At 41.3% G+C, this 14,650-nt stretch overlaps 2 protein-coding genes across 2 annotated transcripts in view; both read left to right on the top strand.

Annotated features, from left to right (window-relative positions):
- The first annotated feature begins 116 nt into the window (after positions 1–116).
- LOC110516068 (SH3 domain-binding protein 5-like) lies at positions 117–9,010 on the top strand. Its single transcript, XM_036973531.1, has 7 exons — positions 117–414; positions 813–1,142; positions 1,559–1,621; positions 1,825–1,953; positions 2,175–2,339; positions 4,799–4,972; positions 6,799–9,010. Exons 2-7 carry the CDS (start codon positions 894–896, stop codon positions 7,372–7,374), a joined length of 1,356 nt encoding a protein of 451 aa, XP_036829426.1. The 5' UTR covers positions 117–414; positions 813–893; the 3' UTR covers positions 7,375–9,010.
- A 318-nt stretch (positions 9,011–9,328) lies between these two features.
- Positions 9,329–14,650, top strand: part of LOC110503983 (gamma-aminobutyric acid type B receptor subunit 1) — a 48,963-nt gene continuing 43,641 nt past the window's right edge. The window contains exons 1-4 of the mRNA XM_036973530.1: positions 9,329–10,019; positions 13,115–13,201; positions 13,456–13,520; positions 14,168–14,306. Coding sequence (XP_036829425.1) covers positions 13,123–13,201; positions 13,456–13,520; positions 14,168–14,306 — 283 coding nt within the window. The 5' untranslated portion in view covers positions 9,329–10,019; positions 13,115–13,122. The remainder of the gene's footprint in view (positions 10,020–13,114; positions 13,202–13,455; positions 13,521–14,167; positions 14,307–14,650) is intronic.

Raw genomic sequence — 14,650 nt, 5'->3', positions numbered from 1 at the left:
AAGCTGCTGGGTTTTTCATGCTCAAGTTTCCTGTGTGTATCATGAATGGTCCACCACCAAAGGACCACCAAATGACATCCAGCCAACTTGACACAAATGTGGAAAGGGGGGAGGTGCAACTCAATATTAGGAGTGTTAGGTATACTCAGTGTATATATTTTTCTATTTAATGATCTCCACCTCACATAAGGCTACTAAATATTGAACAATTTAAACAATTGACCCGCTCCCCAAAACACGTGTAAATAATGGACTATAAATTGTGCCTAACTGTATTATACTTATCCTAAAAGTATAATACTTAGCCATTTACTTTGTGGTCGTATTCTTATCTTCTATTATTGTCGAGAAGGAACGTGCAAGTAAGACGAGGCATGGCTACGGAACCAGTAAGAGTTCAAACCAAAAGACGAGGTAAGCGTTCTCTATTTACCTTTTGTTTTGCTAGGTAAGCACATAGCTAGCAAGCAAGCGGTGGACGGAACGCTATAGGTGGGAGAGATGGGGGAGAGACTACTGGTGATGAAAAAATATCATTATTTATTGACTATATTTAATTTTAATGTCCGTTATTTGCAGTTAATATCTTTTAAAATAATGTTTTGTTTTAATGCAATGTGCTAATGTTAGCTAGCTGTAGAGCTAGCGTTAGCTACTGTACTGGTAGTGTCGTCACGTTAGCCTCCTGTGGCTAAACTAGCGGGATTGAATGATACACTGAATCACCAGAGAGAGTCTAGCTTTGCTGTCTGTCAAAATAGTTTTTTCCCTATGGTCCTAATCAAATTCTCACACATACAAAACGCTGTTAGTAACTGGCTAGAACACAGCTAGTTGGCTAAAAAGAAAAGCAAAGCTACCGTTATTTGGTTAGCTTGCTAACTGGGCCTGGAATGGAGCCAGGAGATTTGCGTGTGAGCCCAGCCGGCTCAGGAGACCCCGAAGTGGGCGAATGGAGGCAAGAGACCCCTGGTGGGGATGCTGAGGTGAAGGGTGGGGAACAAAATGACAAAGAAATTAATGGAGATGCAGCTGAATCGGTGCTCAAAGAGAAAGACACCTTCGAGGGAGAAGAGTGTAAAGAGAAGAACGAAGGTGAACTGCACAGCCCATATGAAGAGGAATTGGATCCCAGAATTCAGGTGGGAAAAAATTGACTGAACCCTTATAATATATTTTGATCTCAATGGGATTTCCTGGTCTATGCTACATAGCTAAAGCTTTACAAAATGAGTTGCATGCATGAGTAGATTCACTGCAGTCTGTGGTATTGAATGATCTATTAGCCTACTGATGATAATTTAACAGTGGAGTGATGTTTTGCTCAGTCCACAAGGGCTAATTCAGGAGGATGAAATCAATGTTTGTGCACATGCCACTCTTTCTGATATTATGATGTGATTAATCTATGTTAATCCAGGTTGAAATCAACAGGGTTTATCCACCAAATGTAACAGTGGTTCCAAGAGAGCTAATATTAACTGATTGTGTTGTTACAAACCAACGAATCAAAGTATTTGCTTCCTCCTGTGCTTCCCCATATATTTTCTGTTTCCAGGAGGAGTTGGAACACCTCAACGAGGCCAGTGTAGAGATCAACCAACTAGAGCTGCACTTGGATGTAAGTGGATATCATTACCTCTCCCATGATAAATCTGGCCCCATACATCACCCCTTTCCGTACTGATCAGGTTTTTCCAAAGAATCAATCGTCAGTTCATTTTCAATTCCCATAACTTGCTGTAAACCCATTGTTAATCTGGAATGATCAGAAATGCCCATTACAATGAAATCTGATAAGGAATTCCTTTTGTGTATGTGTAGGATGCCAGATCAGGTTACAGGAAGATCCTCACAGACTCAGCCAGAAAACTGAACGCCCACAGCTCCCAGCTTGGTACCTGCATCGAGAAGGCCAGGCCCTACTATGAGGCTCGTCGACTTGCCAAGGAGGTACATGCACTGTGTGGGATTTTGTTGCATTTGCAACAACAAATTTCAAGAGTTCTTTATCACTGAATCAAAATATGGGTCACGATGCAGTATTTGCCATTTACCTGCTTGTCCCACTTCTCAAATCTCAACAACAGTTTAATCGTTTGTCCCACGTGATTGGTTGCTGTGCAACTGCATGCCCTGTTTTCTCAGTATCTGATTGGCTGTCCCTCTCACAGGCTCAGCAGGAGACCCAGAAGGCAGCGCTGAGCTATGAACGGGCCGTCTCCATGCACACGGCTGCCAGGGAGATGGTGTACGTGGCAGAGCAGGGCCTCATGGCTGACGGCAGGAACACCCTGGACCCCACCTGGCAGGAGATGCTCAACCATGCTACCTCCAAGGTAACAAGGGAAACCCCAGCTACTGCTATAACTGCATCAATTTAAAATTATAAATGTGTTCATCAGTATGTGAGCGAGCTCATTTGGTATTCATTTAATCAGTATTTCCCTTACAATTCCCACCCCACCGCCAAGTAGCTACAGTTGTAGTCGGAAGTTTACATACACTTAGGTTGGAGTCATTAAAACTCGTTTTTCAACCACTCCACAAATTTCTTGCTAACCAACTATAGTTTTGGCAAGTCGGTTAGGACATCTACTTTGTGCATGACAAAAGTAATTTTTCCAACAATTGTTTACAGACAGATTATTTCACTTATAATTAACTATCACAATTCCAGTGGGTCAGATGTTTACACACACTAAGTTGACTTTCCTTTAAACAGCTTGGAAAATTCCAGAAAATGATGTAATTGCTTTAGAAGGTTTTGATAGGCTAATTGACATAATTTGAGTCAATTGGAGGTGTACCTGTGGATGTATGTATTTCAAGGCCTACCTTCAAACTCAGTGCCTGTTTGCTTGACATCATGGGAAAATCAAAAGAAATCAGCCAAGACCTCAGAAAAAAAATGGTAGACCTTCACAAGCCTGGTTCATCCTTGGGAGCAATTTCCAAATGCCTGATGGTACCACGTTCATCTGTACAAACAATAGTACGCAACTACAAACACCATGGGAGCACGCAGCCGTCATGGCGCTGAGGAAGGAGACGCGTTCTGTCTCCTAGAGATGAACGTACTTTGGTGCGAAAAGTGCAAATCAACCCAAAACATCAGCAAATGACCTTGTGAAGATGCTGGAGGAAACGGGTACAAAAGTATCAATATCGACAGTAAAACGAGTCCTATATCAACATAACCTGAAAGGCCGCTCAGCAAGGAAGAAGCCACTGCTCCAAAACCACCATAAAAAAAACGACTACAGTTTGCAACTACACATGGGGACAAAGATTGTACTTTTTGGAGAAATGTCCTCTGGTCTGATGAAACAAAAATAGAACTGTTTGGCCATAATGACCATCGTTATGTTTGGAGGAAAAGGGGGAGGCTTGCAAGCCGAACAACACCATCCCAACCGTGAAACACAGGGGTGGCAGCATCATGTTGTGGGGGTGCTTCACAAAATAGATGGCTTCATGAGGAATAAAACTTTGTGGATATATTGAAGCAACATTTCAAGACATCAGTCAGGAAGCTTGGTCGCAAATGGGTCTTCCAAATGGACAATGACCCCAAGCATACTTCCAAAGTTGTGGCAAAATGGCTTAAGGACAACAAAGTCAAGGTATTGGAGTGACCATCACAAAGCCCTGAACCTCAATCCTACAGAACATTTGTGGGCAGAACTGAAAAAGCTTGTTCGAGCAAGGAGGCCTACAAACCTTACTCAGTTACACCAGCTCTGTCAGGAGGAATGGGCTTGAAATTCACCCAATTTATTGTGGGAAGCTTGTTGAAAGGCGACTCAAAACGTTTGACCCAAGTGAAACAATTTAAAGGCAATGCTACCAAATACAAATTGAGTGTATGTGAACTTCTGACCCACTGGGAATGTGATGAAAGAATTAAAAGCTGAAATAAATAATTCTCTCTACTATTATTCTGACATTTCACATTCTTAAAATAAAATCCTGATGATCCTGGTGATCCTAACTGACCTAAGACAGGGAATTTTTACTTGGATTAAATGTCAGGAATTGTGAAAAACTGAGTTTAAATGTATTTGGCTAAGGTATATGTAAACTTCCGACTTCAACTGTATGTTCCCCCATGACTAAAACTGGTTTAAAATTAGTTTGGCAGAATATTGGTCAACTATGCTACTTCCAAGGCAACATGGGGAAACCCCAGCTACCAGTGTAAGCAGTATTCCAGTTTACAGTGGGGCAAAAAAGTATTTAGTCAGCCACCAATTGTGCAAGTTCTCCCACTTAAAAAGATGAGAGGCCTGTAATTTTCATCATAGGTACACTTCAACTATGACAGACAAAATGAGAAAAAAAATCCAGGGGTCATGTATCGTAAGATTTTGAGTGAAAACCTCCTTCCATCAGCAAGGGCATTGAAGATGAAACGTGGCTGGGTCTTTCAGCATGACAATGACCCCAAACACACCGCCTGGGCAACGAAGGAGTGGCTTTGTAAGAAGCATTTCAAGGTCCTGGAGTGGCCTAGCCAGTCTCCAGATCTCAACCCCATAGAAAATCTTTGGAGGGAGTTGAAAGTCTGTGTTGCCCAGCAACAGCCCCAAAACATCACTGCTCTAGAGGAGATCTGCATGGAGGAATGCCCCCCCCCCCCCCCCCCCGGTAGCTGTTTTCTTCTATGCCTAAACTCTGTTTTTAATTGGATTAGTTTATATTAGTTAGGAAGTTTGTTTTGTTAGGTTGGTTGGGGGTTAGGATACTGATTGGGGTGTTTTCCCATCTTAATATTGTGTGTTGTTGTGTTCTCAAGGTGAACGAGGCAGAGGAGGAGCGCCTACGCAGCGAACGGGAGCACATGCGTGTCACCCACTCTTGTCAGACGGCAGAGGCTCGAGTCCAGACCCTGCAGAAATCTCTCAAGAGGGCCATCATTAAGTCCAAGCCTTACTTCGAGCTCAAGGCCCAGTTCAACTACATACTTGAGGTACATAGATATATAATTTACAGTGCATTCGGGAAAGTATTCAGACCCCTTGACTTTTCCCACATGTTGTTACAGCCTTATTATAACATTTATTAAATTCATTAATTATACACACAATACCCCATAATGACAACAAGTTTTTAGACAGTTTTGTACATTTCAAAAAACAAAGATAGGCACACACTTGTCTATATAAGGTCCAACAGTTGACAGTGCATGTCTGAGCAAAAACCAAGCCATGAGGTCAAAGGAATTGTCAGTAGAGCTCCGAGACAGAATTGTGTCGAGGTACAGATCTGGGGAAGAGTACCAAAAAAGGTCTGCAGCATTGAAGGTCCCCAAGAACACAGTGGCCTCCATCAATCTTAAATGGAAGTAGTTTGGAACCACCAAGACTCTTCCTCGAACTGGCTGCCCGGCCAAATTGAGCAATCTAGGGAGAAGGGCCTTGGTCAGGGAAGATACCAAGAACATGATGGTCACTCTGACAGAGCTCCAGAGTACCTCTGTAGAGATGGGAGAACCATCCAGGACAACCATCTCTGCAGCACTCCCCCAATTAGGCCTTTATGGTAGAGTGGCCAGACGGAAGCCACTCCTCAGTAAAAGGCACATGACAGCCCGCTTGGAGTTTGCCAAAAGCCACCTAAAGGACTCTAATTCCATGAGAAACAAGATTTTCTGGTCTGATGAAACCAAGATTGAACTCTTTGGCGTGAATGCCAAGTGTTACATCTGGAGGAAACCTGGCACCATCCCTACGGTGAAGCATGGGGGTGGCAGCAGCAGCAGCATGCTGTGGGGATGTTTTTCAGGTGCAGGGACTGGGAGACTAGTTAGGATCGAGAGAAAGATGTACGGAGCAAAGTACAGAGATCCTTGATGAAAACCTGCTCCAGAGTGCTCAGGACCTCAGACTGGGGTGAAGGTTCACCTTCCAACAGGACAATGACCTTAAGCGCAGGAGTGGCTTCGGTACAAGTCTCTGAATGTCCTTGAGTGGCCCAGCCAGAGCCTGGACTTGAACCCGATTGAGCATCTCTGTAGTGACCTGAAAATAGCTGTGCAGTGACGCTCCCCATCCAACCTGACAGAGCTTGAGAAGATCTGCAGAGAATAATGGGAGAAACTTTTCAAATACAGGTGTGTCAAGCTTGTAGCGTCATACCTAAAAAGACCCGAGGCTGTAAACGCTGCCAAAGGTGCTTCAACTTAGTACTGAGTAAAGGGTCTGAATACTTATGTAAATGTTATATTTCTGTTTTTTTATTGGTAATACATTTGCAGAAATGTCTAAACCTGTTTTTGCTTTGTCATTATGGGGTATAGTGTGTTGATTGATGAGGGGGGAAAAACTATTTTATCCGTTTTAGAATAAGGCTGTAATGATATAAAATGTGGAAAAAGTCAAGGGGTTCGAATACTTTCTGAATGCACTGTATTTGATATATAACAGTGGAGGCTGCTGAGGGGAGTACGGCTCATAATAATGTCTGGAATGGGGGAAATGGAATGCCATCAAACACATGGAAACCATGTGTTTGGTGTATTCGATACCGTTCCACTTATTCCAATCCATCCACTACCACGAGCCCATCCTCCCCAATCAAGGTTATGTATAATATATGTTGCAATTAATATATATATGTAATTTCAAGCTGTTATTGTAAGAAAAGCATGGAAATGGTTGATACAGAGTTGTCATGTCCATCCATGATCGCTCCTGTTGGTTATTGTTCCCTTTTTGGCCTCAAACCAAGGAGGAATTAATGTTGTATGTTGCTCTGTCCTTTATCTACATCATATTGGGTTTTCTGTGACTTCAGGAGCATAAAACCAAAGTGATGCAGCTGGAGGAGCATGTGACCAAAGTGAAAAACCGCTACTCTGTCGCCCTGCACAAACTGGAGCAAATCAGCGAGGCCATTCACGCTCAGAGGGGACGGGACCATATGGAAGATGGACAAACCATGGCCTGTGGTGGGCGGAGTCCCCCTATTGGGGCGGAGTCGGACAGTGTGGTGTGTGGTGCCGAGGGCGGGGCATGTGGAGGAGGGGCAATAGAGACTGACAGGATGGACATAAGCGGAGTGGTGGATAAGAAAATTGGGCTGGTGGAGAAATACAGGGAGAACGGGCGAGAGAGGCCCGAGACACATGGAGAGAGAGCAGGGTCAGATTCCCTCTCCGTCTTCAGTCTGCAGACCATCGCTTCTGACCTGGAGAAATGCGATTCCATCGAACACCTCGGGGAATTTAGCGATGTGGGCAGTCTGCCTGGGGAGGATGGAGAGATTGAGAGGGAGGAGAGCGGGGGAGGGAGGGAAAGAGAAAGAAGGGAAGGACAAATGCAGCGCCAACAGCAGTTCCTGAAGCAACATCACAGGAGCTTCAGCTTGTGAGACCTGTCCTTCTCGCTTATAGTTTATCAATTGAAAAGAAAACAAGTGTCCGGTCTAGCTAGCTCATTATCCTGGCAAAGAGAGCAGATCTGATTTTCCTATCTAAAGTAACACATTTAAACGGGTGTATGATACTACGTAGTAATGAAGAACAGGTACGCTGACAAGTAAGACCTGACATTATAAGGAACCTGACAGGTTTTGCATCGTATTACAACACTACTGAAACTCCTAAACCGTACATGCCTCTGAGATTAGCTGCTTTACTTCCCTTATTCTGGCAATAAGGAAACCTTAGACAGGTATGTCCTAGTGCATGAAGGAACAATCCAAGTAAGAGACTACAATAAACGTGACAAACGGGGTCCCTATTCAATCTAAATGACGTAACTGAATTTCTGGTGTAAGTTAAAAACAATGTTCTTGTGGAACAAAAAAGTATGTGTGAATTCATATGCACGTCGAATCTAGATTTTTGTTTCACACTGTAAATATTGTTTATTTTAGTACATAAATTCAAACGTGTATTGCAAAAAGTGCTAGAAGAATTCGATTTTTAATATATTATTATAATAATTTAAAAAAATGTTTTTTTTCATATTCTGGAAACCTGGTTTCAGGGTTCGAATCAAAAGGACCCCAAAACACACTAAAGAGGGTTACAAACTCCATTCTGACAACTTGTTTGATGACAGAAAGCACTCTGGACTATTTATTTGGACTTTTGTTATATGTATACTAGTATTCAGGGCTAACTAAAAAAATGGAGTAAATTGTTCATAAATGATCACGCTGACATAATATTATATTTGACTATTTTAAGCCCATCATTTTAAGATCCTATTGTTTAGTATTTTTTAAATAAAATAATTTCCCAATATATTTCCCAATATATTGTTTATTTAGAGCCACCTGGGTCGTAAACTGAAATGTGCCTTGCCTTTGACACAGTACGACGCAAACAAAGACAGCATAGCACTGGCTGCAACAGCATACTGTTCAAATTTGTGTATACAGTATTAAACTGTGGTCAACAGTTGAGAAATACTCCCATGAAGGACATGCTTTTGACAATATGATTAATTTGAATAATCTATGAGTCATCCTAACACTGTTTTGTCTAGACTTGTTCTATTTTTTATTTGATTAATTTGAATATGTTGTCTGTGTACTGCTTTGGCAAAGTGGAGGGTACAAGAAATGTATTCAATAGATTAAATGTAAGTTTGTGTATAATTACAACATTATAGAGAAACTAATGAAATGTACAAATGTATTTGAATGTCCTTGAATAGTTATTTTAAAGGGATCTTATTTTAAAGGGATCTTATTTTAAAGGGATCTTTATTTAATGCTGGTTATCTGCTGAATTCCTGATTTGACCTCCGTCTGTCCCGCTCTTTACATACTTCCAATATATCCATCTCTTCCCCTCATTCTCTCAACCATAGAAATAGAATGACTAGTAATTGTATTTCTGTGCTTTCAACACTTCAGTCATTGTCCATTTGTCTTCCTCTTTATTTATTCATAAAGTGGTGCAGTAGTGTCACCCAGCTATATAGTACAGTTCACTGTTGTTATTTACATGTATGCAATATCAAACAGTTAAACAATAAAATAAGAGGAATCTTGATTTATGTTGCTATTTTTAGACCCAATATATTGTATTTTGCAATATGTCTTCTTCATACTGTACTTCAACACTATCTAAGGATGAGGTTGTGATACTAAATTTCAGATTTAGAAGAGGAGAAAAATGTGGGTTTTGCAGAAAAAGCGAGAAAGTTGGGAGGAGACAGGAAAAGAGATGAGTTATCTTTTATCCCCCTGCTTCAATTATTCAACAGGATATAAATATGAAGGAGTCGGGTGCTCTCAGAATAGATGTCAGGAGAGGAGGGTGAGGGAGATGGGTACCAAAGCCTGTGTTATAAGAACATCTCTGGTTTTACTAAAGCTGAAAATAGAGGTCAATGTTGTAAAAACGACTTATTCCTGCTTTATTGACATAGGATCTGAAGGCTTTATACAAAGGCTTAATACTGGCTCAAATTGCATATTTTGGGAATCTTCCATGTTGCTTATTGCCTAGAAATACTTACCGATTAGGATAACTCCATAACGCTTATCATAAAATTAAAGCTCTTAGATTTGCCATGATCACGATTTGCTGGCGTGGGCCAATACCTCAACATGCATCTTGGATAAGTGTGCGTGAGAAATGTACTTTTACGCACGGTAGGCTTACCTACGTACGTCTCTCCATCATGACGTCGTGAATTAGCTGGAGATTGTATTGAGAGAGAAAAAAGGGAGGGGAGTGTAAGGATTCGGTGTTTCGTCGTACATGGGGAAGCGATTGTATATAGTGCGTGTATTTATATGTACATTATTCGTTTCTGACTTTTCACCATACGAAATTGAAGTAGATGGCAATAGACTGATTAATACGGTTGCTTTTGACATTCAATGTATAGCCTATGCATGGGGACCGGATTGCACATTTATAGCCATAAAAACATAGCCATACAATACGTTGCAAAGAAGCACATTTGACCAAATAATTCGACATTTGGGTGTTCCCAAACGAGTCGCAACCGACGGACATACGGTCATCTTGATTGAGCGCGTTGAAAGTATTTGTAAGTACACATGATTACATGCTACAATCTCTTACTCAGTATGCAACCTAAACAATCGTGCATAATTCTAAGGAATCAAGCTTGCATAGATTTGACTGTATTATATTTGTATTCAGATGACAGGTCTACTCTAGCCTATGTAAATTGTATTCTCGTAAATGACAGGTTTCGCCAAGCAGGAACGACTTTACATTTTTTTTTATCGTAGCATAATATAACACACAGTCCTACCTATTAATGACGTGAGTTTATCTTTAGACATATTTTGCACATTTTCAGTGAATGTTTTTAGGCTATGGGAATGAATGGCATGCTAGAATTGACATGAAATCCGAACTTCTCAAATCTGAATTCTGCAAACGGATATAGGGCTGGCCTTCTTCGATAGGCCGTCAAGGATTCCCGGCCGTGTCAACACGGACCAGCAATTACCAGTAGCCTACTGTTGGTAGCACCCTAAGAGCGACCCTCATTAAAGCGTTTGTAGGCGATATCAGTCCAGTGAACGTGTCTCGATGTTTAAATCCACCTGCACACCATTGTAAACATATGGCTATTTTTCAATTGCTTTAGCATTTTTCTAATAGCATATCAGATGTGGCTTGCTTAATAAATAAACTACATCTCTTGGATGAAATGTTGTGTGTCGCCGTTTTGGTCTCTGGCTTAGATACGTATCTGTGATGCCGTGGGTGCTGTCCATGGTCCTGAAATATCTGTTTCTCTATGCTCGTCCCAGTTGGAATCTTTTGTTCAGATACATCCGCTGTCCATGGTGCTGCAATTAATTTTTCTGCACCTAAAGCTACAGCACAGCTTGTTGATTTAATATAGGCCACTGACATTACCATAATATTTATGAAGCTGGCTAGCTTGATATATTTTAAGCTGTCTGATCCATACCACGCTCACACAGTTTGCTTTTATGTTTCTCAGTATGTGAGGAGTGTCTCCCACTGTGTTGTCCCTCGCTCGCTCTCTCTCTCTCTGTGTCTCTGTCTCACACATACTTTTCATTGCATTTCCCACCTTTTCTCTCTTTCTCTTTCTCTCCGTGTCTGTCTCCTCCTGCATGCTCTTGTTAGTGCTCTATAAATTCACCATAATGCTAATGAAGTATCCAACAGTGTCTGTCTGTCTTCCTCCACTACCCTTCCCTTCCTTCCCACCATCTGTCTCACTGTGGAGCTTTGTTCCTCTCTCTATCTCTCCCTCTTTCTCTCTCTCTCTCTCTCTCTGTGTGACAACATGATGAAGTTGCATTCATTATTCAGCACTTCAAACGAGTGGCTATATTTAGGTGTATTTATACTTTAGTATACACTCGTATGGCTGGTGTGTCGGCTGTGTTAGCACTGAAAGCACACTGTTGGAATGAGTGAGCGGTCTTGACCTACCCCACTCCATTATGCAAAGGGTTATGGCAGAGTGAGTTCTGCTCTCATACTGTCTCATTATAGCGTATGGAGCGAGTACATATTAGTAACAACTAACACACTGGTCTTTAGTGGTAGGAGTACTACTCACTAAACTGCTGTAGGTGAGGTTTTTGTTACTAGATGAATAGTGTACATATGAAGGTTGGTGTATGTTTTTGTTTGGTCACTAGTTTAGATGATCATCTGGGTTGTCCTTGTCAATTGTTATGAATTACACTACCGGTCAAAAGTTTTAGAACACCTACTCATTCATTTAAAAAAAACTATTTTCTACATTGTAGAGTAATAGTGAAAATCAAAATATATTTTATATTTGAGATTCTTCAAAGTAGCCACCATTTTCCTTGATGACAGATTTGCACACTCTTGGCATTCTCTCAACCAGCTTCACGAGGGAGTCACCTGGAATGCAGGGGGGGGGGGGGGGGGGCAGGTATACAGAAGATAGCCCTATTTGATAAAAGACCAAGTCGATATTATGGCAAGAACAGCTCAAATAAGCAAAGAGAAACAACAGTCCATCATGACTGGACACACCTCAACATCAACTGTTCAGAGGAGACTGTGTGAATCAGGCCTTCATGGTTGAATTGCTGCAAAGAAACCACTACTAAAGGACACCAATAATAAGAAGAGTCTTGCTTGGGCCAAGAGATATGAGCAATGGACATTAGACTGGTGGAAATTTGTCCTTTGGTCTGGAGTCCAAATTGTAGATTTTTGGTTCCAATCACCATGTCTTTGTGAGACACGGTGTGGGTGAACGGATGATCTCCGCATGTGTGGTTCCCACTGTGAAGCATGGAGGTGGTGGTGTAATGGTGTGGGGGTGCTTTGCTGATAACACTGTCTGTGATTGATTTAGAATTCAAGGCACACTTAACCAGCATAGCTACCACAGCATTTTGCAGCGATACGCCATCCCATCTGGTTTGGGTTTAGTGGGACTATCATTTGTTTTTCAACAGGACAATGACCCAACACACCTCAAGGCTGTGTAAGGCCTATCTTACAGAGAAGGAGAGTGATGGAGTGCTGCATCAGATGACCTGGCCACCACAATCCCCTGACATCAACCAAATTGAGATGGTTTGGGATGAGTTGGACAGCAGAATGAAGGAAAAGCAGCCAACAAGCATATGTGGGAACTCCTTCAAGACTGTTGGAAAAGCATTCCAGGTGAAGCTGGTTGAGAGTGGGCAAAGCTGTTGTCAATCAAATGTATTTATAAAGTCCTTTTTACATCAGCCGATGTGAAGGCAAAGGGTGGCTATTTGAAGAATCTCAAACATAAAATATATTTGGATTTGTTCAACACTTTTTGGGTTACTACATGATTCCATATGTGTTATTTCATAGTTGTGATGTCTTTCTACAATGCAGAAAATAGTACAAATAAAGAAAAACCCCTGAATGAGTAGGTGTTCTAAAATGTTTAACCTGTAGTGTATGTGTTAAGACTGTCCCATTATGAATGTTGGTTCCTCCAATGAACTTGAGGTTTTTGTTACAATATAATGACTGTACTACTGTGTAAAGGCTGTTTAAAACTACCTTCCCTCTCTGTCGCTTAATTTCATTATCTTCTTATTTAATCCTGTAGTCTCTCTCTCTCTCTCTCTCTCTCTCTCTCTCTCTCTCTCTCTCTCTCTCCAGATTCAGAAATGGCACAGCTATTGTTTCTTATAATTCTGTATGCTCTGCCATCTCTTGTTGTGGCCATGCATAATTCAACAACTGGAGGTAATTATTGTGTTTGTGTGTGTACATGTGCGTGCAACTTGTGTTTGTGTAAGTGTGTTAGCAGTTAGAAAAACCGTGGAGATTGCAAAATGACCTAAATGGAGCATCCTCACAATGTTGTTGAATGAATGGAGGAAGGCATTAGATGAAGTGATGATTATAATTGAAGTGTAATATATCTCATGACTGTAATGTAGACTACTGTAAGTGATTATTCTTCCACTCATCATGTCTTTCTCTTGTCTCCTGTTTAGGCTGTGCCATCATCCGTCCTCCCAGAGATGGAGGCATCCGCTACAGAGGCCTGACACAAGAACAGGTACAGTACTCTCAATACCATCACAGTACACTCTTAGAAAAAAAGGTGCTATCTAGAACCTACAAGGGTTCTTCGGCTGTCCCTATAGGAGAACCCTTTGAAGAACCCTTTTTGGTGCCAGGTAAAACTATTTCCACAGGGGTTTCGACAAGGAACCCAAAAGAGTTATACCTGGAACCAAAAAGGGCTCTTCTGTGGGGACAACCGAGGAACCTGTTTGGAACCCTTTTTTCTAAGAGTGTACTACCACTTTTATCACAGTACTATCACTACTATCACAGTGCTATCACTCCTACCACAGTACTATCACTATTATCACAGTACTATCACTGTTATCACAGTACTATCACTGCTATCACAGTACTATCACTCCTACCACAGTACTATCACTATTATCACAGTACTATCAGTACTACCTTAATCATATCCAACCCTAGATAAAGTAGAAATAGCTCATATATTTTCTTGTCAATTCTGACGTAATCGCCCCTTTGGTTCTCTCTAGCATGGGCCATATTTAGTGTCTACTATGTTGTTGTTGTCCTAATCATAGCAAGCCTATAGGAAAAATTACTCATTAGTCAGGTGATGTACATATTTAAAGACATAGCTAAACATCAATCTATGTCATCTATTTATGTGTGTAGATCCGCAATGTGCAGATCCTACCAGTGGACTACGAGATAGAGTACATCTGCAGGGGGAACAGGGTCATAGTGGGCCCTAAGGTCAGGAAGTGCCTTCCCAACGGCACATGGACCGACATCACACTGCACAGCAGATGTTGTAAGTACTCTCTACTTTATTTACAGCCTACCCGCTTGACTTCAGTGTCACTCTAAGGGTAAATCTAAGGGTAAATTCCCTCTTCAATGCCTGTCAGAGGGAATCCCTGGATTGACTAGACTATATTACTGCTACCACTTAAGGATATCTTTGATGTATCATTGATTATTGTGCGCCACTCTGCTCTGCAACTTAGTGATCATTTCATCAACAATAACTATGACAAAATATTTGTCAACAACCTATTTTTCCTGATGAAAACGAATGACGATAACGAGAAGACATAAAAATAAAAAAAACTGAAAATGGTAACAAATTAGTTTTCATTTCAGTTGATGAAAATG

This window comes from Oncorhynchus mykiss, chromosome 3 (assembly GCF_013265735.2).
Source record: "Oncorhynchus mykiss isolate Arlee chromosome 3, USDA_OmykA_1.1, whole genome shotgun sequence".
Lineage (NCBI taxonomy): Eukaryota > Metazoa > Chordata > Actinopteri > Salmoniformes > Salmonidae > Oncorhynchus > Oncorhynchus mykiss.
The sequence above is the reverse complement of the archived record's forward strand: the minus strand, read 5'-3'. Positions and strand labels throughout refer to the sequence as shown.

What these genes read in the sequence shown, in the direction of transcription:
- LOC110516068 (XM_036973531.1), top strand. Translation starts at nt 894, where the DNA reads ATGGAGCCAGGAGATTTGCGTGTGAGCCCAGCCGGCTCAGGAGACCCC. An exon ending in AATTGGATCCCAGAATTCAG is followed by an intron (nt 1,143 to 1,558) that starts GTGGGAAAAAAT and finishes TTCTGTTTCCAG; the next exon opens with GAGGAGTTGGAACACCTCAA. An exon ending in AACTAGAGCTGCACTTGGAT is followed by an intron (nt 1,622 to 1,824) that starts GTAAGTGGATAT and finishes GTGTATGTGTAG; the next exon opens with GATGCCAGATCAGGTTACAG.